General features: G+C 42.1%; 2 protein-coding genes across 3 annotated transcripts in view; both read left to right on the top strand.

The window, feature by feature from the left end:
* The first annotated feature begins 6,539 nt into the window (after nt 1-6,539).
* On the top strand, nt 6,540-7,827 carry LOC122696636 (basic proline-rich protein-like). Its single transcript, XM_043906891.1, has 3 exons — nt 6,540-6,738; nt 6,925-7,163; nt 7,480-7,827. Exons 1-3 carry the CDS (start codon nt 6,540-6,542, stop codon nt 7,825-7,827), a joined length of 786 nt encoding a protein of 261 aa, XP_043762826.1.
* SLC4A4 (solute carrier family 4 member 4) overlaps nt 6,782-25,222 on the top strand; it is a 351,570-nt gene continuing 333,129 nt past the window's right edge. The window contains exon 1 of one of the 2 annotated variants that reach the window (XM_043906523.1): nt 6,782-7,290. Coding sequence is in view for 1 of the 2 variants with exons in the window: in XM_043906522.1 (XP_043762457.1) it covers nt 21,623-21,699 (77 nt within the window). In the remaining variant the exon portion in view is untranslated. Of the gene's footprint in view, nt 7,291-21,570; nt 21,700-25,222 lie in introns of those variants that run through there. The other variant, XM_043906522.1, reaches the window with a different exon arrangement.

Below are 25,222 nucleotides of genomic sequence, written 5' to 3'. Positions count from 1 at the left end.
GATCATCTTGACTTAAAGTTAGCCTCGATGACCACATCATTAAAAAAAAATACACCATGATCAATCATCTTGAAACCTCAGACCTTAATTATGCAAAAAGGAAAATATGCCAAAATATTAGCAGTCATCTCTGAAGGAGGGTATTTCTCATGCTATTCCATCTAATTTGTCTCTGTTGTACAACTTTTTAAAATAATAAAACTGTTACTACTATAACAGACAAAAAAGCAACAGATTTTCATTTTTGAAAAGCAAACAGCTATAAGCAAAAGTACAGCAAGATGCCCAATAAAATGTTATTTGAAAACTTTGTACTGTATTTTTATTTGCCCAGGTGCAAGAAAAGCAGCAATATTGTAAGATCTTTTCACTCCATGACACTGATTTGAATGAAGCCCAAGTGGGCAGTGAGCAAACCCCGTCAGCACGGAATGGCATTCAGTAACTGTGAAAGGGTTCAGACATTCCAGCACTGTCCCTGGTGTCAGAGTAGCCACTATTTCATAGTTTGTAAGGAGATTAATCTTACTGTCTATCAGAAGGGTTTCTTGTGAATTATATATTACAATAATATGTCATTATATATTGCTTATATGGAAAATAGCAATAGGCAGGAAAATGAAATTATTTTTATATTTTAATTCAACCTTAGGTTAAAAAATAAGTCATTGATCTACAACGGCTCAAAATTCAAAAACTTGCAAGGGCTATAGTGAAAAGTCTTTCTCCCCTTGCCTATCCCACAATCACCTAGATCTTTTTCCTGGAGGTAAATACTGCTTTTAGTTGTTTATATATCCTATCCTTCCAGAGATGTTTTATGTACGTGCAAATAAATACATAGATATGGTTCAAAAGTTATAGATTAGGAAAAGTGATGTTTTAAGGAATTTGTGGAGCCTGAATCTGTCTTAATAGAAATGTATTCTGGTTGAGTAAGGCTCTCTCTTTTTAATGCTCCACAAAAATGGATGTGATTGATCATTCTATAAATAATTATTGAGTTCCTACTATGTGTAAGACTCTGTGTCAAATGCTGTTTGTCCTGTCAAGTCGCCTTTAAAATTTTAATACATATTCATTATCATTCAGATCTGTGTGCTCAAACATCACGAAGTAAGAGAGGCCCTCTCTGACACCCACTCGCAAATGATTCTCCCTATCCTCTCACTGTGTTTTGTTTCTTTTGCAGTTAGGGTGAGTCTGTAACTTCTGACCATTTCTCTTTTGAGAATGGAGAGGGCTATGGCCATGACAGAGGAAAAACAGGGGTAAACTGGAAGTATAAGCTGGGATGGTTGGTCACCCTATTTGTACCATTTACTGCATTTTGCATTCCAAGGAAATGGAGATTATCTTGTTAATGTATTTGTTCACTTGCAAGCTCCACGAAATTGGAACTTCGCTTGTTTCAGGGACCCATCACCTCGAAGAGTCCTTGACACATAGTAGGTTCGTAATAAATATTTGTATGCTGAACAGATGACCCAATCAAGCTTCACGTTCTGTGTGGAAGTGAACCCCTTCTGGTCAGCAAGGGGAAATGGAAAAGTCATAAAGGGCAAATTTGCTCAGAATGTTTCCTCCCTCAGGATAGGGAGCTTTTAACACTCAAATTACAATCTTGCTGTGTTTCCTGTAAAGAGATCAGTCTGGCAGATGTGTACTGGAAGTATCAGCTGTTCGGTTATTTGCAAAAGGATGGGTGTATGGTAGTCTCCAGGATAGGCCTGGTCTGGGGAGAGAATGGTCGTGGACCAGTCTGACCCAGTGGTTGGTTAATCTGTAGAAAACCTGTCTCCACGCAGTGGAACAGCCATGTCCATGTGACTCAGTCCACAGGAGAAAAGGAAGAGCAACTTTAGGGCAAGCAGCTGCCATCTGGGCTTGTTCATCCTCCAGGAGGCGAGAGGCCATCAGGATACAAAGGAACGAGTACCTTGGCTTGTTCATCCTCCAGGAGGCGAGAGGCCAGCAGGATACAAAGGAACGAGTACCTTGGCTTGTTCATCCTCCAGGAGGCGAGAGGCCAGCAGGATGCAAAGGAACGAGTACCTGTCTGTGCCTGGGACGGGGCTGGTGGGACACACACACACACACACACACACACACACACACACACACACACACACACACACACACACACACACACACACACACACACACACACACACACACACACACACACACACACACACACACACACACACACACACACACACACACACACACACACACACACACACACACACACACACACACTGATTAGCAGAGTCAGCAGAGTCCAAGGGCCCTGGGAGTTGGTTTTGGTAGAGAAGTCTGATGTAATTCTCTACTATCTTACCTAAAACCGGACTAACCTTTTTAATCATAGAGGGCATAGGTTTCAGTGGCTTAGTAGCTCAATTTAATTTTCCTTTTTCCTTTTCCAACAGAGAGGCCTGTGTCTTGTTGTTAGGTTGATGTATACAGGAGAATTCCTGTAGGGGAAAGAGGCTGAAACTCTGGCCTAAGGTTATTAAACAGAGCATTCGTAATAAGTGTATCAATGCTATTTCTGAAATATTTGCATGTTTCTCTATCACAAACATATTCAAATTTTATTAAAAGAAAATATTCTAGTATATTGTTGAAATAGTTTTTTTGAGTGATTCTCTCAAGCTCCTTGATTTTATTACTGCGGGAACTGAGGTCTAGAAGGACTGAATAACTTGTCTTCCTTGACGTGAACAGAGATAGGCTTCTGTTTTTAGATGCTAGAACCTTTCTTAATATTTGATGTTAGGTATGTGTTTTAAAAATGACAGTTGGATATGGTTGAGAGTTTAGCAGTTTAAGCTGTGAAGCAACTTATGACACATTTAACCAAATAAAATTATTTTCCCTAACTTGTGCCATGCTGACAGCTTACAAAAACAGTGTTCACCTTTCTCTACTCCTCTTAAAAAGGGACTATGGTTATTTTTAAACTTGGAATCTGAAGGAGGAAATATAGATTGTAAATTGAGGTTGGCTGAATCTATTCAGGAATTTGCCAGACTGAATATGTAATTTCTGGAGTGTGAGTGAAACAAAAATGAAGTTTCTAAGTGATCTCTTTGTTTTTCTCTCTTTGTCTATATCTTCAGTTTCATCCCTGACTAGTCCCAGGATGGAAAGACAGGTGCTTTTCTCTCTCCTTACTCTTATATCCTGAAATGGTTAATGAAACCGATTCCAGATTGGCTACTTTAATGATCATTCGATGGCAATATTGTTTATTAACAAAATAACTACAAGTCAAAATACTAGCACAAAGAAAAATACCTATTCTATATGGCAAGATTTTTGTGATACATTTACTAATTAGTCATATATTTAAAAAGAAGCTGATAATGAGAAACATTACTGATCATTCTTTGAAGTTTATAGTCTATACTGTCTCCTTTTGTTTAGGGCCCTAAATAAGATGTGTATGAATGTTGCAATTTTGTGTAACTCAGGGATAAGCATTCATTGATATCTTTTATCCTTTTTTCTTTTGTAAAACAGTATAATAAAAAACCTGAAATAATATTTATATTTATGGGCTCTGCTATTGAACAAAATCCTTTATAGATAATATTCAGTGACGAGCCATCACTCTTTTTGATTTTATAATGAGGAAACTTAAATACAGAGGTCTTTAAATGAAAAAAAAAAACCACTGAGGTCTTTATAAAGAGGTGTGACTATACGAAGTACACAAAGACTGAGAAAACTTTTTGTGGCAATAATTCTACCCGCAGGTCAGATTTGTAGCCTAATTCTTTGAATAATCATCATGGGGTCCATTAGTTGTATTATTTTTCTACGTACAACCTTCTTGCTTTAGAATCAAAGAGCACCATGCTTCTTCAAGACCAGGAATGCTTGAACCACCTATTCAAAAACTTGCATCTTCATTCTTGCTGGAGACATCACGCTGACACGAGCTTTCATCACCTGCTGCCACTAGATGGTGCCTGTCATTGAGACAAAGGTTCTTCCTCCCATCTTTGTTTCCTTTAGGTGCCTATAAGGACCTTGGATGATATCAAAGAAACTTGATTGATAAGCTAAAAAGTAGTGGGTTAGTATCCTAGAAGGTCATTTAGCAGAGAGAGTTATTTATTAAACAAATAAATCATTATCAGTAAAGATTACTTACACTGTTTTTCTAATTCCATTAATTTTTTCTGTTCATTTTTCCTGTCACCAAGCTGTGTGAACGCCAATATAAAATGAACAAATAAAGCTTTGTTTGGGCTCATGAGAATCAAGGGACATAGCGTGTTTTAGGATCAGTGAAAAAAGGTCTCAGAATTCATTGTCCTAGCTCTGAATAGCAATAGCAAAGGTGACCACACGCAGAGATAACGAGAAAAGTTAATCAATGACCTTTCAAAAGAAAAACACATGCATCTCAATTACTGGACAATAGTCAATAGGAAAGGAAATGGAACCTGCGCTTTTAATTGTGGGATAGCAAACATCAAGTAATGAGAATGATAACAGGTTGCTGGCTTTTTGCCAAAGACAACTCTTTTTTTTCTCATTAATATAAGGGACACACAACCCCTCACCACATAGTGCTCTAATTCTCTCCCTGCCTCCTACCCTACTCTCCAACTTTATACTCCTTTCAGGGTAAAATTTTGTCCATCTTTTTTTTTTTTTTTTTTAATTTTGTCCATCTTGATAGAGAAATGCCTTTAAGGGTTACCTTTATGGTTTGTGTAAAGGCCCGTTTGATGTGTTTTGCAGCAGAATCTTGGAAAATGTAAGTTTCTTGGACTTTTCCTTTCCCAGTCACCAACGCTGACCATTCATGGCTGGTTCACGATGATAATGAGAAATTGCCAGCTATGTTGAAATACATAACCCACAGTGTGAAAAACTGCCGAACAACAATGGCAAATTCTTAATACAAAAGTGGCTTCTCTTTTCCTGGGAACTTACTTTGGGGTTGCTGATTCTTGCTAACTGTGTGCTCAGGGACTGAAAGTTAATTTTAACATTAGTCTAAAAACAAAGTATAGTTATGTAGGCAAAATCTTTACATTATTTTTAAATTAAAAAAAAAAAACCTTTTGAATTTCCCATGTTAGTGCAGTGGGTCATGTAAAATGTGTGAGCATAGACATAACAACAGCCGGACACACGACATTAATGCATTTCAGTTTTAGACATTAGATAGTTTCTGGTCATTCCCAGTGTCTCCTGAGCACTAACCAAGGATTTTAAACACACTGGGTTTTTTTTTTTAAAGGTGCAAGTATATACCTGTTTCGCAAGCATTGGTGAGGTACAATAAATAATGTCTAGTCCAGTTTTAAATACTAGAAAGAAGACTTTTGTCCCCAAGTTATTTTCCTCCAGATTTTTTTCCCCACTAGGGGTCTTATTAATTATAGCTTAGTATTGAAGAAAGGGCTTCCCTTGTGGCTCAGCTGGTAAAGAATCCGCCTGCAATGCGGGAGACCTGGGTTCGATTCCTGGGTTGGGAAGAGCCCCTGGAGAAGGGAAAGGCTACCCATTCCAGTATTCTGGCCTGGAGAATTCCATGGACTGTATAGGCCATGGGGTCGCAAAGAGTCAGATGACTGGGTGACTTTTACTGGCTATTGAGGAAAGAATTTGGAAACAAATCTTTGGCGGAGGTAGTCAGCATGTGACATTATTTCTTGAGGGTTTTATGTGTTCCGGTGGTTACCCTCAGAGATGCAGTTTGGTCAGTGACTTCCACATGTATATTACATGTATATTAAATATATAATATGTATTAATAGGAAATGCACATGGGCTTACATCATATATTGTGTGGCTCAAATCCATTAAGTGGCTCCTCTCTAGCAGTATTCAGAACCTTAGATGGTGTCACTGCCGACAGTCTGTTCCTATATTTATGGTCTACTTAACTGATCAAAATGGGGCTGGGTCATTGATATATTATTAGTAGTATTATTTGCTTGGCCAAGCGGACTTAAACCTCTATTAGCCTTAGGAACAGAGTAAATACAATAATCCATTTATATCCTCAAGAAACTCCCTTGGATGACTAAAGATGTTTCCCAAACTGGTTGAGGAAGACAGAAGTCATCAGTGACAAGCGAAGGACAAGGCTGACAGTTGCGCTCTCCCCAGACATCCCGTGGCAGAGGTGAACGACGACTTCACACTGCGGGCAGCGCGCTCTCTATCTGCTTCCCTCCACTTTTATAAAAGTAGCTTCAAGAGTGATCTGTCCCAGTCACTTCGGTTCTGCAAGAGAGAGGAAGCTCTCCCCGGCGGGGAATTCTTGTAAACCGGACAAAAATGCTGGGACTTAGCAGCCGGTTCAGGGCACGAGAGAGAGACAGAGAGGCAGACAGAGCCAGAGGCAGAGACAGAGTCAGAGAGAGAGAGAGAGACAGAGGGAACCCAGGGAAGCGGAGGCGGCGGGTCGGGAGCCGGGTCTTCGGTCAGTTCCAGCCGGACGCGGCGCGCAGAGCCCGGGCCCCCGGGGGCGGTGCGGCCTGAGGCCCCTCCCCGCCGCCGCGATGCCCGGGCTGGTGACGCCGAGCGGCGGCCCGGAGCGGTGGGGGCCGGGCGGGCGGGCGCGAGCGAGGGCAGGGCCGGGGGGCCGGCCGAGGCCAGTCGCGGCTTTAAATATGGATCGCTGGCTCGCGCTCGTGGCACAGCCTCCGCCACCGCCGCCCTCCCGATCCACCCCCCTCCCCGGGCTCGCTCCCGAGGGGCGTCCGGGCCGGGCGCCGTCGCTGCAGTGGTAGTTACCGGCAGGAACCTCGGCGATCCCCATAAATATGCAGGAGCTGCAGAAGGCAAAGTAGAGTAGACGCCCCGCGCTCTCACACACTCACCCGCCGCGCACCACGCGGGCAGTGTAGACATCTGCCCCCGCGCTCGCTCGCTCCCCTCTTTCAGGGTCCAGTCCCGCCGGCTCCGGAGACCCTCCCGCCCCCGCGCCCTCGCCCGGTCCTCGCCTCCCTCCGCCCCGGAGCGCGCACCCACCCGGGCGGCAAAGTTGTGACTACTTGGGCGGGGGTGGCTCGAGCCCCGCGCCTCGCGCCGACAACTTTCCGCGGTTCGGCCCCGCCGCGCCCCGGGCCCGCGCCTCCCGGGCTCCCGCGGGCTCCCGGCTTCCAGCCCCGGCGGCGCGCCGGGCAGCGCTTCGGAGGCGGCGGCGGCGGCGGCGGCGGCGGTGGCAGCGAAGGCGGCGGCGGCAGCGGTTGCTGCAGCCCCACACTCAACCGCCAAGCTGGACGAGCGACGGAAGCCGGACCCCAGGAGGTGAGCACCCGGCCGGGGCCGGGGAAGGAGGGTCAGCCCGGGGCAGATCCCGGAGGGGGCGCGGGCGGCCTGGGCGCGCGCGGGGAGCCAGAGAGAGAGAGGTCAGTTGCGGGCCGGGCATCTTCGGGGGCTGGGCTCCCGGCGGAGTGTGGAAGCAGATTCCGCAGAAAAGTACTTTTTTCTTCTTAGGGTTCAGAGGGGGACGTTTGCTGCACCCGCAGGGTCAAGCCCGCCCCCGTCCCAGACCCCCCTCCGCAGCGCTCACCTGGCGTGCCTGCCCGGGCTGTGGGGCCATTGTATCCCGGGGGCTGGGCTCCGGCGCAGGACACGTGTGTTCCTGCCTGGGTGAGCTTTGGTGGCCTCAGCGTGGCCGGGCACCTGCCAGAGACGGAGACTTCCCCAAACACACTCGCGGGGGAGGCCGGCGGGTTGGGGGGAGGGGACTTTCGGGGCCACCGAGACCGCGGCCCCCACTTCACTGCCAGCCGGGAGACCGATCATTCACATCCCTCCCTGGCACGCCGAAAGCGGGGGTGAGTCAGGCGGATTCTCCGCAAGTGGCACGCATACACACACTTATTTGCAGTGGATTTGGAAAGGGGAGGTTAAACTGGAATTTCTCTTGGCCGGCGACCGTGGAGCTCTTTCTCAGGTACTGGACACATGTGCGTCTTGGCAAGAGGAGGTGATTTCTTCTTTCTTAAGTGCATTTTGCCCGGCCATTGCCAGTCCGTTAATAAGAGTCGCCAAAGGAAGGTAGCAGTTGGGAACTACATCAGCAAACTGCAGCAAGCCCCACAAGGAGGGAAGTTAATTAAAGAACAAAAGAATCGCAACAACAAAAAAAACCCCCCGAACTTGACAGGAAAGATGGGGAAGGAAGCCATTCTACCTGTTTTACCATCGTAAACCATTTTTCAGAAGAGTTCCTTGTAAAACTTCCTTTTTCCCCCCATCCCTCACTCCTTCTCAAGGCCTTACCTTCACAACATAATTGGCCCTCAGCGAGATCTTTCCAGACTTGACAATGAAGAGCACGTAACAGTTTTGGTTTATGTTCCTCATTTCTTTTGCCATTTCACTTCAGTGCTGGAGAAAGTTGTGGCTAATGGGAAATCGTGAACACTGGACTGCCAAACACACATTGTCTCAAATCCTGGAATGGTTCCTTTCCTGAGAGACACTCTTGTACCGTGTTTCCCGTTTTCCTTGTATCTGGGACTTGGAGTTTGAGTATTACCTGAATTAAATTTAAGCATACTTTGCCCATTAGGGCTTATTTTTTCATGTTGATTTGAATCGATTGTTCACAGCAATGAGAACAGTATCCAGTAGCTTCTTATGGCCAACATGATGTCTTTTGAAAGGTTTCTGACTTAACAGCTCTCTTCCTTGTATCTATCACATTAGCATTTAAGTGATATTCATGGTCATAATGGCACTTAGATTGAGGTTATTGGTATAGCTTCAGTCAAAGGAAAATGTCTGCTTTTTTTTATAGCTTTAACAACTGAGAAAAAAACTTTTACTTTCATTTTAAAGTTAAATGTAGTGATAGGATTCTGTTCTCTTGCTGTTACATCTTGAAATTCAATAGTTTTTACTTTATCTTGGTGTCTCTGGTAAGATGACAAAAACCTGCCACATATATGGGTAGAGAGAGGAAAGTAGTACTCTTATGAACTCTTGAGGCATAGCGCATTTATCAGTGTGTGAGGGTGAGAGGGATAAGATGGGATAGTTTGATAGTTCTAGGCATGTCCACCTTAGTGAAAACAGAAAACAGACACCTTGAAGAAGGTGTCTTCAAAATGAGATTTGGAGTATCATTTAATGTTTCGGGGTCATTCTGTACCCTTAGTAGCATATATAAGGCACACCAGCCAATGAAATATCCAGAATGTACTGTTTATAGTGGTGTATTTCTTTTAGTTCATTTTGTTAACATAAAAGGACTTTAAATGTATGAATGTTAGTGTTATTATTTTCATCTTTTAAAGGATTAAAATATATTTTGGGTTTACAACCATGTGTGACACCACTACAGGGAATCATATTTAGAGAAAAAATGTGATAGAAACGGGTAACCTTTGGGACAAATTCCAGCACACTCTGGTGGTAATTTCATCTTTCACTGAGCTCTGGCAAGTATAATTTTCAGGTTCTGATCCCTCATTCTGATAACAAGATCGATAGTCTGGCCGTCGCTTACATCTTAAAAAAAAACACACACAACACTTAAGGAAAGGAAATACACATTAGTTGGTGAATCACGTAGATAATCAGGTTTCTCCGCCTGCCTCTGAGGGCGCTGCAGTCCGCGAGGACTAGTGTTGTTAGTCCTGTGAGAATTCCCTGCTACTTAAATGTGCCAATACACATCATCCGCTTGTTTCCTGGGGCGTTTTTTGTGTTCGTTTTTAATATGAATGAAAGCCGAGACTGGAGTTGATAGGTATGAAGATTGGGAGTGGAAAGAACAAACTCAGCAGAGAAAAATGTAGTAATGATGAAAGTTTTAAGGAGTCTTTCCTTTACATAGCTGAATGAAAAGAATCAGAGTACATGATTTGATGGGACAGAGGAAGCTGTGAGCGGAACACGTATCTGGGTTCTCGCTGTGGCTGCAGTTTCCGAGGCCAACCTGTGAATTGTGAAATTTATCTGTGTGGGGGAAGCCATTTAGCCAAACACATAGTTTAGGAACATCCAGAAAGTTCATAAGACTTTATGAAACTAGATCTTGTTACTTTCAGGGATTTTTTGCATAATGTCGGAATTTGAAAGGAGGGAAAGAATAATGTTTATTTCATACAAGATCAGGGCTAAGTTGTATTTCACGTACATGTTTGCCTTTCTCCCAATAGCTAAGAGTTTGATTTATGTCACGAATAGAAAATATGCTACTGTCCCTCTAACATTAATGTGATATTTTATATCCCTTGTAGTACACACTGTTGGTTATTTTTCCAGCAGTGAAGATGGATTTTTCTAACCCACCATTTTACTCAGGTCTTTTGTCCGATGTACATCACACACAACACACAGGCACACACACAGGTGCACGCGTACTCCTCATTTGTAGAGGTGGCCAATTTTATTTTATCTGAAGCGGTATTTATGGCTGTCATAATGATTTTGTGGCAATGACTTTTATTGCATTTCTCTAGTCTCCGCAGTGGAATGGCATTTCCAACAGGGCATCAAAAGGACAGCCAGCTATGAAATATGATGGATTTATTTACCTGCTGTGACAAAGAAGAGAGAAAACTTTTTCTTCCAATCTTCTTCATGATGTTCATAATTTCACCCTCGATGATACGGTCTTATTTGCCTTTGGATTAAGTTATGTGTTCGAAAAGATGGAGATGGACCTCATCATGGTGAAACCCTGTACATCTATAGTTGTTTCTAGAAGCCAAAGCATCATCTTTTTCTGCAATTTAAGTAGATGTAAGGGATTATCAGGCTTGTTTAAAAGATGAGGAAGCCAAGGTACAGGGAACTTTGTATGCTTTTCTTAAACTAAGCAGAAAATTATCGGTGAGGTGGGAATGAATGTTTCATCTTTGAACTACTGATACCTGTTTCTGAAATGACTGTCCTCGAATAAGTGTTGTTTTAGTCACAGTTTTTAAGATACTAAAGCAGATAAACATTGATCCTGATGTAAAGTGAGAGTTTCCGTTCCTTGTTTATCATTCATTGTAGTGGATGCACCCACCTGCCTCTTTATTTCAGGACTTGCAGTGCCCGTGGGTGACTTTTTTCAGTTTGTGTGCCCCAGTTCTAGCTCCGGTCTTGAGAACTAACTTTTATTTTTCATAGAGAATGAATACAGAAAGAAGTTACATAAATTAAGATGTAAAAGGATTTTACAACTAATATTTCAGGTTTTTTTTTTTACATTGGGGATTACTGTGTAGAAAGAGGCTATGTCTGTTGCACTTGAGTTTCTGTTTTGGAAACCTTAAAAAAAGTTTAAAATAAAACTTGCAGTATACTTTTTGGGAGGATTTAAAAAAATCAAAGTTAATAAAAATACAAAATGAGAAAGGAATATATTCTTTAAAACTGATAGGATATTCTGTGAGTGACCCAATTAGCGAAGCTGTTCATAATGTCTTAGATAAGAAGTTAGCAGTTCTTTTCTTTTTTTTATAAATATATTCACTAGTGATATTCTCTTATACTATTTGCAAGTAAGTAAACTCCTGGGATCTGGAATTTTATGTTGGTTGATTCTAGCTTTAGCCCAGAGACCTAGTATTCATGGGTAGAGCCCAGTGGATAAATGAAAGTGTTAGTTGCTCAATCATGTCTGACTCTTTGCGACCCCATGGACTGTAGCCCGCCAGGCTCCTCTGTCCATGCGATTCTCCAGGCAGGCATACTGGAGTGGGTTGCCATTCCCTTCTGCAGACCATCTTCCTGACCCAGGGATCGAACTGGGGTTGCCTGGGTTGTTGTTTTTCCTGTTGCTCAGTCGCTCAGCTGTGTCTGGCTGTTTGTGACCCCATGGACTGCAGCACTCCAGGCTTCCCTGTCCTTCACCATCTCCTGGAGCTTGCTCAGACTCATGTGCATTGAGTCAGTGATGCCATCCAACCATCTTGTCCTCTGTTGTCCCCTTCTCCTCCTGCTGGGTTATAGACTGATTCTTTACCAGACATTTGGGCCACGAGGAAAGCCCTAGAGCCCAGGAACATCTCCATCTTTTGGTAACTCCTGTATCTGGCATATTCGTCAGCAAAACAGCCTCTAAGCAGGCAAAACAGAGTTTAAAAAGAAAGATAGACATTAAAGAGCATTCACTTTACTCATAGGAGAGCCCTCACATGAGTGGCTTTTCACACGCAGTGTGGCTGATTATAACATTTCTAGCCCTGTGGTAAGCAGCAAACTACAGATTGGAAGATAGAAATGGCCTGGTACTGTCAGCTGCATGGCTAACATTGAAAAGTGCCCGAGAACAGCTTGGTAGTCAAGGAAGAGATCGGCTAAGAGACGGGAGAATGAAAAGAAGCTTGGTGGTTACGGACTCTTTCCACCATCCTGATAACATCACTTCATACATTTCCTTCTTCCTCCTCCCTTCCTCCTTTCTTTCTTTCTTTTCTCCTACTCTTCTTCCTGCCTGTTAAAGTTTTTATGGAAATACTGTGTGTATAGAAAAGTATGCTGGTGTTTAGTTGCTAAGTCGTGTCCAACTCTTTGCAACCTGCCAGGCTCCTCTGTCCGTGGGATTCTCCAGGCAAGAATACTGGAGTGGGTTGCCATTTCTTTCTCCAGGGGATCTTCCCGACCTGGAGATTAAACCTGCGGCTATTGCATTGACAAGTGGATTCTTTACCACTGAGCTACCAGAGAAAAGTATGGTATAGAAAAGTATGCATGTCATTAAATGATAAGTAAACAGTTCATTGATTTACCTAAGTGAAAAGAGCCCTGGGCATGAGCACCAGAGGCTAAGACATAGACCATTGTCAGCAGTTAGAAGCCCCACTCTCCTCCCCGCCAAGGGTAGCTTGCCTCCTGAAGTCCCTTCCCGGGCTGCAGGTTACTTTTACCTGTTATTGAACTTTCTACCAGAATACATGTTCTCTATCCTTTTGCCTCACTTCTTTTGCTCAGTGTTATGTGTGTGAGGTTCATTCTTGTTTTGCATTTCGCAACAATTTGTTTTTTCTCATTGTACTGTCCTGTTTCATTTGATGAGAAGGCCACATTTATTTATCCATTTCACTCTTGATGGACATTTGAGTTTTTTTTTTTTCCAGTTTTTGGTTATTATGAAAAGCAGTGCTCTGAGCATTCTTACATGTGTCTTTTGGTATGGGTAGGAATTTGGGATGTGTGTGATGACTTGAATTGTTGAGCCAGTCTTAGTAGATAGTGATACCAGCATCTATTGAGAGTTTTGACTGCCCCATATCCTTAAAAACAGCTACTGTTATCTCTCTTTTTAATTTTAGCCATTCTAGTGGATATATAGTGGTATCACATTGTGGTTTTAATTTGCATTTCCTGGAGTACCTTTTGTACTTTTTAATATGTTTATTGGCTTTGTTTTTCTTCTGTGAAGTTCTAGTTCAAGGTTTTGGCTTAGGAGTTTCTGTCCAGTATATTATCCCAACTAAAAAACATATTAGGACTTGGGGAGTAAACTTACCTTATTTGTCTAGAAAGCTCAGCTAACCAGGCAGACTCATTTCACCAGGGTCTTTATATAATAAGTAAAATAAATGGGTGAAGAGATTAGAGCAGTTTTTTAAGTGAAAATGAGTTTATTCAAAGAGACAGAGTTTCCATAGGCAGCAGGTGGCCATCTCAGAAGATGAGAGGGGCTCCAGAGCCTAGGGGGTATGGGGTTGTTGGTTTTTATGGGCTGAGTAATTTCATAGGCTAACAAGTGGGAGGAGAGTCCATCTACTTTGGGGAATGGGCAGGGATTTCCAGGAATTGGGCCACAGCCCACATTTTGGCCCTTTATGGACTGTTATGGCACCTGTGAGTGTGCCCTTTAGCATGTGCTACTGTATTAGATGAGCATATACTTAGCATGTTTATGGGGAAGTGGAATCTTGCAACATCTGGGCCTAGTTGGGTCTAACCAGTTTTTGTAGTATCTTGTCTGATCATGCCCTGGTCTGGATCTGTAAAACTTTTTCCTTGAAAGCTTTAACACAGTTCAAAACTGTATAGAATATATCCTCTGTGGTTACCATGAAACTAGAGCATCTTGTAATGTGGTCCTGCCCAGTGACTGATGGAAATGTGCATTTGGAAGGTATGAGTTGGAGACCCAGCTCTGTTACTTATAAGTTACTTGATTTGGAGAATTTAGAAAAATCATCTAGATCTCTTATTTTTTCATTATTATTAAAGTGGCTGTAAAACCGAATTCATTAGAGCTGTTATGGGAGACAATTGAGGTGTTATTTATAAAGCTTTCTTAAAAACTGTAAATGGCCAAAGATATTTTAGTTATTTTATTATTGTTGTCATGTTCTAAACATACCTTACTCTTGAATTGTGCCAACAGTGAGAACAGTTCCTGACACAGTAATAGATGCTTGTTTGCTGAATGAATGAACTACACACTTAAGCAGTCTTTTTGAGCTGTTAACTCTGCATGCTTCACACTGTGTTTTTACATTTTTTTTCTCTAGGACTTTTACTTTTTATTGCGAAAGCTGAGCAGGAAACAGGATTTATTAAACATCAGCTTGAAAAAATGAGTCTAATAGCCAGCAGCTTGAGATCACCCATTTCACTATATAGCTCATATCAAATTTATGCCTCCAAGTAACACACATAGGACCGGGAGAACCCTTGAAAATGATTAAAGTGCTCTTCACCCTATGGGTGAGCCCTCAGAGCTTACACACTGAATATTTTTTGCTTCTATAATTAGAATGCTGGCCAACAATTTTCAGATTTAAAATCTTGTAGTGGGTTTTCCAGTGCTGATACCCTGGTAACCATGCTTCCTGATAAATTGAATATTTAAAGGTGAACAATCTGATAACTGGAGCTTGTAGAGAGCCCTTTCAGCTTAGTATGGATAAGATCATTCTCAGATATGTTGATTATAATGTCAGAAGCAAACTTGCGGCATATACTTTATAAACTCTTGTGTAAAGCAGTGATTCCTAATCCTTTGAAAGGTCTGACTCTCAACTATTGGTTTGACTTTTTGACCCTCTTTTTTTCTTCATCTGGAAAGTTTAATGCTTATATTTATATTTACATGAAATAGAACAAGAATTTGCATGATCTTTATTTTGCAGAATTACATGATAAACAATAGAAGGTATCCCTTTGCAAAACCAGACTTGCAGCAGAAGGAACTTGGAGTTTGATGTGTAAATCTAGTTAGATTTTCTTACCCAAAGGCTGAATTTTCTTTTTTCTCATATTTGAGTCTTTTTCTTTTCTTTTGAGAGCTAGTGGTGGTAGTGTTGGCTGGTTGGCTTTTGTCATTTGAGTAAAACTGTTTTGGGGTTCTGAGTACTGAGTATGTAACACATATTGCTTCAGAATAACATAAGTTAGTCTACATTTTATGAGGACGTTTACATTTTAGGTAGCATCCCTCATATGTGCTTGACCCGAATGTGGCTGCTTTAGGGTGATTTACTGGAAAAATGGAATCATCTGGAATAACAAGACAGCTTTTGTTTTCTTGTTACAGACATAATGCTATGGAAAATTGAAATAAATACAAGGGGTAATTATGGTCTGCCTTGTTAAATTACTATTTTACAAATAGTGAATTTCAGAAAGCCTCATCTTCTGTTCTGGGTGATTTCATTCCTGTAAGAAGTTAAAGTGGGTCTTTTAAAAACAAAAAGCACCCAGGCATGTCTGGTTATTGCTGTGTTAAATGCTGGATGCAAGGCTCCTCTCTTTTGTGTCTATTCAGCCCTTGTGACTTTTAAAAGACATTGACGCTGTGGATTTAGGGAAGAGCAACTATTTAAAGAATAGGATCATGACAATGATAATTTCTAAACTGATGTCCCAGGAGAGTGGAATGAGATTAGCTCTTCCATTTCTCTGGTTCTTCAGCGTGGAAATCTGTTGTCTCTAATGGCCTCATGGGGAGATTCTTTTTTTTTTTTTTTCAATTTTTTTGACATGTGCACACTGCTATACTTATTTATTTATTATATATTAAAAAATTTATTTTTGGCGGTGCTGGGTCTTTGTTGCTGCATGGGGGCTTTCTCTAGTTGCGGAGAGCGGGGGCTACTCTCTACTTGCGGTGCTTGTGTTTCTCCTTGCGGTGGCTTCTCTTGTGGCTTCTCTTGCTACGGAGCACAGGCTCCGCAGTGGCAACTTGCAAGCTCTAGGGCGCAGGGGGCTTCTGTAGTTGTAGCATTGGGGCTCATTAGTCGTGGCTCGCAGGCTCTGGAGTGTGCAGACTTAAGTAAGGGTGGCGTGTGGGCTCAGCAGTTCTGGTGCTGGGACTGAGTTGCTCTGCAGCATGTGGAATCTTCTAGGATCAGGGATGGAACCCGTGTTCCCTGCATTGGCAGGTGGGTTCTTATCCACTGTGCCACCAGGGAAGTCCCTGGAGGTTCTTAATGTCTTTAACACAAGGCAAGGCTTTGGTCCTTTCTACCCCAGACTGACCGTGAATGAAGTTCTGAAAGTGTTATTTGTGAAACATGTTAGTTCAGAGTGAGGACCGAGTGAGGTCTTCAGCCGGGGAGTTGGATGGGACCTTGGATGGATGGCTGCCGTCCTAGGACCCTCCCCTTGAGCGTTGCATGTCGACTGCATCTGCAGCGAGAGCTCACACCCGGAGCTGCTGCAGAAATGCCTTCACTCCTTTGACCTCTAGACATGTGTCCTTAGGAATGTGAGATGAGCACTCCTGATGTTCACAGAGACTAGGGCTTCGTGGCTGGAGATGGCTAGCGTACTGATTACAATCGCCTTTAGAAAATTGCTGAGTGTTAACAGGTTGAGAAGAAACACACAGCTCACACATTTGCAGTTTTACAAGTTGAACTGCTTTGCCAGGGAAAAGAGAGAAGGCGGATAAGAAGCGTCTCAAAAGATTTAGATAAATGAGATCAGATAATTTCCCTCGAAAAATACCTTAAGATATGAGACTAAAACATCCATCCAGAAACATCAGAAGAAAATATTATTCAAGTACTCACATTTTTTTTTTGCCAAAATATTCAGCAGTGAATTGTACACTAATTGATCCCTTTATTGCCTACTGCTCTGCACTGCCTTTGCTTTCATCTGTATTCTTGTTGTCTTTGTACACTTTCTGTCTCCTCACTGTGAGAACTGTGTCAGAGTCACTTTCGTGGTCCTCACAGTGGATAGCATATTTTGTAGTGAAAATACTTACTTAGTGGAATGATAATTAGTCACCTAAAAAAATCTGGACAGACCAGTCAGAGATGCCCAATCATTACACTCAAATTTAATCTAAAGTCTATTTCTTCTAGAGAAATTCCTCCACTGTAGTATCAATAGGTTTGATCATTGCTATTTGGTCTTTCAAATATTTCTTGTGAAATGTGTTGTCATGAGGTTTGGAATCCAGTAACTTTGGGGATGAAACTTTTGTTATTAGAGTTTGTGATGTTTTATAGTTCCTTGGAAAAATTACCTAAACTTTTTATTTAGATAGGACTGTATTTTATCTGTTCTCTGAATTGGATGCAGTTTTATGCACTAATTTCTTGAAATTAAAAATGAATTGTTAGCACTTAAGAAAGCCTTTTTGTTTTGTAATAATTGTAGGTTCAGAGGAAATTAGAAAAATATAGTCCAGTTTTTACTTAGCTTTCATCCAGCTTACCCCAATGAGCATTGTTTTTAAGATTTCGAAAGAGGCATTTACCTAAAAAAAAGTTTATAAGGAATTGTAATTTTTATGCCTTCTCTGAAGAAAATATATAGAAATTATTGTTTAAAAAAAACACAAAAAAAACCATGGGGAAATGAAGCACATCTAGTACTTTTAGGGTCAGTTCAGTTACTGAGTCGTGTCTGACTCTTTGCAACCCCATGGACTGCAGCACGCCAGGCTTCCCTGTCCATCATCAACTCCTGGAGCCTGCTCAAACTCCTGTCCATCAAGTTGGTGATGCCATCCAACCATCTCATTCTCTGTCGTCCTCTTCTCCTCCTGCCTTCAGTCTTTCCCAGTGTCAGGGTCTTTTCCAGTGAGTCAGTTCTTCACATCAGGTGGCCAAAGTGTTGGAGTTTCAGCTTCAGTATCAGTCCTTCCAGTGAATATTCAGGACTGATTTCCTTTAGGATTGACTGGTTGGATCTCCTTGCAGTCCAAAGGACTCTCAAGAGTCTTCTCCAACACCACAGTTCAAAAGTGTAAGTTCTTTGGCGCCCAGTTACTTTCTGAGTTATCATTTGACAAACCTGAATAGGTGCCTCCTGTGGTAGGCGACGAGGGAGTCATTCACTCACTTAGGTATTCATGTCTGTGAATTTGGTGTTTGCCTCACTCAAATCATTCTTTTATAATATATTGAACTAGGAGTTTTAAATCCAGATGTTGTTCTCGTAAAATCTTTGGAAGATGTAACACAAATAAAAGTGAGGGAAAGTAAAACTTCTTTATGGTACAGCTCTTAGGGCATTGTGATATTACTGGGCTTTATATAAAGGTAAGAGAATATCATTACTATATATATCTGTATTATTCGATGTATATTATTTGCCTTATAGTATGTGTACCTTATGATAGGAGCTAATGCACAATATATTGAGACATTAGAGAACAGATGTTTTATTTTTATTTGTTTATTTATTTGACTGTGTCGGGTCTTAGTTGCGCCATTGGGATCTTTTGTTGTGACTCACAGTCTCTTTAGTTGAGGCACTTGAATTTAGTTGCTCTGTGCCATGTGGGAACTTAATTCCCCCACCAGGGATCGAGCCTGTGTCCCTTGCATGGCAAGGCAGATTCTTAATCACTGGGCCACTGGAGAAGCCCCAGATGTTTTACTTATTATGTGTAAATGATATTTCCAGTGAAATCTCAAGAATTTCACTGTTCTTTGGTGTATTGATAAATATTGCATTTGAGCACATATTTGAGTTCAGTTATCACCTCCTAGGACTTCCCTGGTGGCTCAGATGGTAAAGAATCTGCCTCCAGTGCTGGAGGCTTAGATTTGATCCCTGGGTCGGGAAGATTCCCTGAAGAGAATGGCTGGCCACTCTGGTATTCTTGCCTGGACAACTCCATGGACAGAGAAGCCTCATGGGCCGCAGTTCATGGGATCACAAAGAGTTGGACATGACTGAGTGACTAATACACACACACATCACCTCCTAATAGGGAGCTTTTCATGCTGAATGTCTATGTTCATCCATGTATCTGAACCAGGTGAATTTTTCCTACATGGCTCCCTTGAAGGTTTGTTCTTGCACCTCAAGACAGACATACCTGGGAAAGGTCTAGAGAAATGCACTGCATATCATGAGGGTAGGGGGGTGTCTTTAAATCGATGTGAATGCTGTAGTCTTAAACAGTGAAGTCTCAAAGGAGACTTCACCTCATCTGAGTCCAAGTCTCTGCCACAAATCAAGAACAGCAGTGCTAGGAGGACCACATACAACTGACAGACATAGGTTTAACATAAAAGAAGAGTTTAAATTTATGTAGTAGGTATTTCTGTGAGCAACATTTTACCCCAGGAGGAGAAACTGGCTTCTCAGGAGGCCCAGAATAAATCTTTAGGTAGATCAAGTATTTGTACAATTTAAAAGAAAAGATGGATATGTTTGATCTGTAGATCTCTTTGGACAGTCTTCTGTCTTGACTCAGAGCTCTGTCGCAAGACTTTGTTTGAGTCACCTTTCATTCTGTAGAGTGATTTCTTGCTCTTTGATGTCGCTGTCAGATGTCACAGAAGGGTGGTCTGGGGGATCGTGGGTCTGGCTTCACATGACATTTCCTATAAAGTTAACCTACTTCATCTGGTCTTATCTTAGCTCTTAACCTTGACCGGAAGGTACTAGTCTAAGTGCATTGTTTTACTTGAGGCTATAAAATGATCACATCATTTAACACTCCCTGTAAAATTTCTCTAAATCAAGTCCACACCTTGCTGCTGAGAAAATCAAATTGGGTGTTTCTGAATAATTAAAACCAACACTTTTGGTTCAGGGTTCGTTTGGGATAATTCCATTACTCTAAAAGAGTTTGCTTTCCCAACTAAGTGAAATTTATTTTGTAGATTTAAAAATAAGTGAGTTGGATACCCTAGATGTCATATTATATCCACAGATTAAATAGCTTGGAAAGTCCAGTGCCATGTATTCCTGTTTGACCCACAGCTCTTAGCTTCTGTGATGGAAGGACTCTAGTATAAGGATTTGAATAATACGGTGTCCTTTATATAAAAACCGAAGTGGCAGAAAAAACCAGGCTAGAGTAGGTGGCCCAGGCTTTAAGCAGGTGGCTGCCTGAATCAGGAGCTGGTGGTATAACTTCTCAGTCTTACTTAGACAGTGAAGGATTCAGTTCTAAGGTGGGTATCCAGGGATATGGGATCTAACAGGGCCCTGACGACTAGGGGAGCGGTGATGGCAGGGTGTGAATGCCTGAAGATTGGGCAGTAGGTACCATGGGTCCCAGTCTGTGGAATCAAGGGAGGGGAAGTCATATTTTAGGAAGCCCATCTCTGGGAAATAAAGCTCTTTCTGCTTAAACTGCAGGAGTGATCTATTTATCTACTGTCATTACAGTATGAAGTATTCACTTTAATTGAATTTTCTGATAACTGAAGCTTACCTAATTAAGCGTCCAGTAAAAATTGTCTTAAAATATGTTTCTGATGTATATCATCCTAAAATGAATTGCACACACTCATCTCCTTTCTTAGCAATCTATTGAAAATAATTTCCCATTCTGTTCATTTCTCAGGGTCTTCATACAGTTCCGCGGTGCTCTTTGGGCTGGAGGTGTGTGGAGCTGTTGCTCCTGCCCCACCTGTTCTAATATTGCTCTGCTTTAGACGTTCTTTTGCTTATCTTTTATGTTTGTAAAGAGATGTCTGAGCTATGTCTAAACAAAGATTAAGGGTTTTGCTATTTGCTTTCATGGTGGGCAGTGACCCTCAAAGTGTGTATTCTCGTGAATTGAGCATGTTTGAGCCTCTTGAACAGTATTTTTGTTGTTGTTGTTGTTATTTTGGTTTGGTTTCTTCGGCAGTGCCACATGGCCTGTGGAATCTTAGTTCTCCACCCGGAGATGGAACCCACACCCCATGCATTAGAAGTGCAGCGTGCTCAACACTGGACTGCAAGTGAAGTCCAGAGGCTGCGATGAGAGAGGGACTGGTCGGGTACTGTGCCCTAACAATGAGGCCTTAGCTGTATTGAGAGAGAGGCTGTAAGGCCGAGTGGAAGGACCCATTTCCATGAGGGAGTCTGAGAAGCGTGGGCCAGCGAGGGCTGTTTCAACCAGCTAGCAGAGTGGGGCTCTGGGGTGATGGAGCCTGAGGTGGTGGCTGTGTCTTCCTCAAAGGTTCTGAGGATTAGGAGACCAGGAGAGAGGATTCTGGGCAGGTCTCGAGGCCTGTGGAAATACCCGGGGAGCGTGTTTTCTGAATCTGCCTTACCGTCAGGATTTCAGTGTACTGTTTATGGGCATGGACTCTGGAGCCAGAGTGCCTGGACTTGAGTCCTAGGATGGTTTTAGGTTGGTTCCTGGAAAGCAGGTTCTGATTGGGCGGGATGTTTATTGGGGCTTGTGCTGAGGTATATAATACCTGTGAGGGAGTGAAGGACGTTGGATGGGGCAGGAGGAGGAGGTGAAGTCGATACGATGGCAGCCGAGGCCTCTGCTGACCCCCTTGGGAGCTCCGGAGCTGGGCAGACCCTTCAGAGTTGCCTTGTGTCGAGGTAAGGGAGCCAGGCCTTTCTGCCTCATGTCAGCCAGTCGTGAGATGGGGGCTGTCCTTGGAGAGGGCTGTGACCTTGGCTCAGGTGACTTTCTGGAGTAAGACTGAGCTGAGCATCATCAGTTACCCAGGATTCCCACTGGGGAAGCCCCTCCTTTGTGAGGAGGAGATCTGGGTGGAGCAGCCCGGACCCCAAGTCTGTAGTGCTTCAACTCTTCATCTGAACCTCCCTCCTGTAATTCCGAGGCTCTTAAGTGAGTTAATAAATGTGAAATGCTTAGAAGGGTTTGTAGCACACGGTGAGAATGATTTCTTAGTTATTATCATCATACATGACTTTATCAGCTTTACATTTCCCTTATAATATGGTTCTTCTAGTACAATACGAGTTTAAAAGATAATGCTCTCTTTATTAATTTTTTTCCTTGCAAGAGGAAAAAATTTGACAATATCCTTGTAAGAAAAATAATTTAACGTGGTATGTGTCTTAGTATTCACAGTTTTAATTTTTACCGGAAGAAAGGAGCAAAAGAGATAATCCCTGATGATGAAATTTGAAGGATTTGGACGTATGGTGAATGACATTTTTAGGTAGTTGTGTGTGTTAGTTTTAGCCTCTCTCAAAGTAACTTAGGTAAGGACCTTCCAAATATAGGGGACATGGACTCAGCTCTGCTGTTGTGTTGGGGAGTGGCTGGATAAGGCAGTTCATGGCTAGGTGATAGTGTCCATCTCAGAAGGTCACCAGGCTTCGCAGGTGGCTCAGTGGTAAGGAAATTGCCTGTAAATGCAAGAGACGTGAGCTCAGTCCCCGGGTTGGGAAGATTCCTTGGAGGAGGAAGTGGCAACCCACTACAGTAGTCTTGCCTGGAGAATCCCATGGACAGAGGAGCCTGGTGGGCTGCAGTCAGTGGGGTTGCTAAGAGTCAGACACGACTGAGTACACACACCCACATGCAGATCACCAGTCTTGCTCTTTGTCTTTCCTCTCACTCTGGTTCTACATCCGAACATTACAACACAATCAGTAAATACAGCATTACCACTTAATTAAATTGCTTCATTTCTTAAGCCTTTCAGAATCGTTCTTTTCAACAGTCCAGTATTTAAGTTCCATAAATATAGAGCGGATCACCTGGAGTGTTTTAGAAATTTGGTTTTGATTCAAAATAATGTTCTCATGGAGGCTCAGTCCCTGCCAATTCATTTCTCAGTCACTTGGGAACATAGCTAATTCCTTTGGACAGTTTCTGTCTTCTTCATATTTGTATGGATGGAAAACATTGCACTTGAAGTTACTTACTTCCCCTCCACCCCAACACCCCCAGGCAATTATATTATAGTAAATTGTTTATTTTTAAGGAACTGTCCGGTTGCCCTGTTAACATTGAAACAGAGATAGCTAATCATGTCTGCCACAAAACACTTCTTTAAGACATAAAGTGTGCCCATTTCTTCTGGTTGCACTAATAGTCCACTGTTGGCATATCTTATTAAAGCTGGCAGAACAGAGGAGGAAATACTGTGATACTTCCTTTGAAGGAATTTTTTTTTTAAGAAAGGCCTTCCTTGGATTCATTTTCTTCCCTAGTTTGCAATTGTTTGAAAGTATTCTCAGTTTCTTTAAAATAAATGACAATGTTAGGAGTGAACAATGAAAAATCATTTGTCTGCCTTTTTATTACACAATGATTCATAGAAGTTGAAGATTATATGGAACACACAGTAAATATCAAGCTGAGTCAATAAGAAAATTTGTCTTTCGGTATTACCTTATTTGGGGGTTGAGCACTTTATTGTGGGTTCCACGCAGAATTCCAGTTAGTTTTGTTCCGTGAGCCAGGAGCCTTATGGAGAACATCTCCTTCAGAAACCAGAAGGGCTTTTTTTTTCCTATTGAGGTTAGGAATGTTGAATACATTTAAGATTTTACATCCATGCTTTTTTTTGTTTTCTTGGTGGGGGAGATCTTGGGGAAGGAAGAATATGGATAAAAGACTTAAGACTGATAGATGGGTAGAAGGTATTCATGTTTAAAGTGGTGAAAACTCATCTCGTGATAAGCCCTTTCTAAAACCAAAGATGACTTTTTAAAAACTGTGCATTTTGGGGATTAAAATGCGTAAACCCTCTTTTTAGAGAAATGTTGTTGAGCTCGATGTAATGGAAATAAGTCTCAGATCCAAGAAGATTATGTCAGTACAGCTTTTAATTCTCTAAAACATGAAATTATGACATTTGCGTATATGATCTTTCACTGTGTAAGAGACAGGAAGTAAAAAAAATTAATATTCTGCACAAAATTGTTTCCAAAATGGACAGAGGTAAGAATGATTGTATATCTTGTATGTTGTATATTTAATCCCAGAGTGACCACAATTACCACATGATGCCTTTGCAGAGTGTGGCCTGCTACTGTCTCATCGGATCGACACATATACACTATTGAAACTATGTATAAAATAGTTAACTAATGAGAACATGCTGTATAGCACAGGAAACTCTGTTCAGTGTTCTGGGGTGACCTAAATGGGAAGGAAGTTCAAAAAAGAAGGGATATGTGTCTCTGTATATCTGATTCACTTTCTGTGCAGCAGAAGCTAACACAGCGTTGTAAAGCAATCATGTGTGTGCTAGTCACTCAGTCGTGTCCGACTCTTTGCAGCCCCATGGATTGTAGCCCGCCAGGCTCCACTGTCCATGGAATTCTCCAGGAAAGAGTACTGGAGTGGATAGCCAGTCCCTTCTCCCGGGGATCTTCCCACCCCAGGGATCGAACCTGGGTCTCCTGCATTGCAGGCAGATTCTTTACCGTCTGAGCCACCAGGGAAGCCCGTGAAGCAACTATAGTCCAATAAAAACTGCTTGGAAAAAACTGCTTCATGATTCCTCCTTTTTTTTTTTTTTTTAGCATGAACTCAGGTGGGTTTTTTTTTTTTTAATTTATTATTGGAATATAATTACTTTGCAATGTTGGGTTACAACAAAGTGAGTCACAACAAAGTGAATCAGCCATATGTATACATGTATCCCGTTCATCTTGAGCCTTCCTCCCCACCTCCCATCCACCCTCTAGGTCATCACAGAACACTAAGCTAGGCTTCCTGTGCTATGCGGCAGCTTCCCACTGGCTATCTGTTTTATACCTGGGAGTGTATGTATGTCAATATTATCCTCCCAATTTGTCCCACCCGCCCCTTCTCCCTCCCTGTTCCACCTGTCTATTCTCTGCCTCTGTGTCTCTATTCCAGCCCTGCAGATAGGTTCATCGGTCCCATTTTTGTAGATTTCATGTATATGCATTAGTATGCGGTATTTATTCTTCTCTTTCTGACTTGCTTCGCTCTGTGTAACAGACTGTAGTCCACCCACATCACTATAAGTGATCCAGTTTTGTCCCTTTTTATGGGTGAGTAATATTCCATTGCATATGTGCTTCACATCTTCTTTATCCATTCATCTGTCTGTGGACATTGAGATTGCTTTCATGTCCTGACTGTTGTAAAAATAGTGTGCAATGAACA

The sequence above is a fragment of the Cervus elaphus genome, chromosome 6 (genome assembly GCF_910594005.1).
Source record: "Cervus elaphus chromosome 6, mCerEla1.1, whole genome shotgun sequence".
Lineage (NCBI taxonomy): Eukaryota > Metazoa > Chordata > Mammalia > Artiodactyla > Cervidae > Cervus > Cervus elaphus.
The sequence above is the reverse complement of the archived record's forward strand: the minus strand, read 5'-3'. Positions and strand labels throughout refer to the sequence as shown.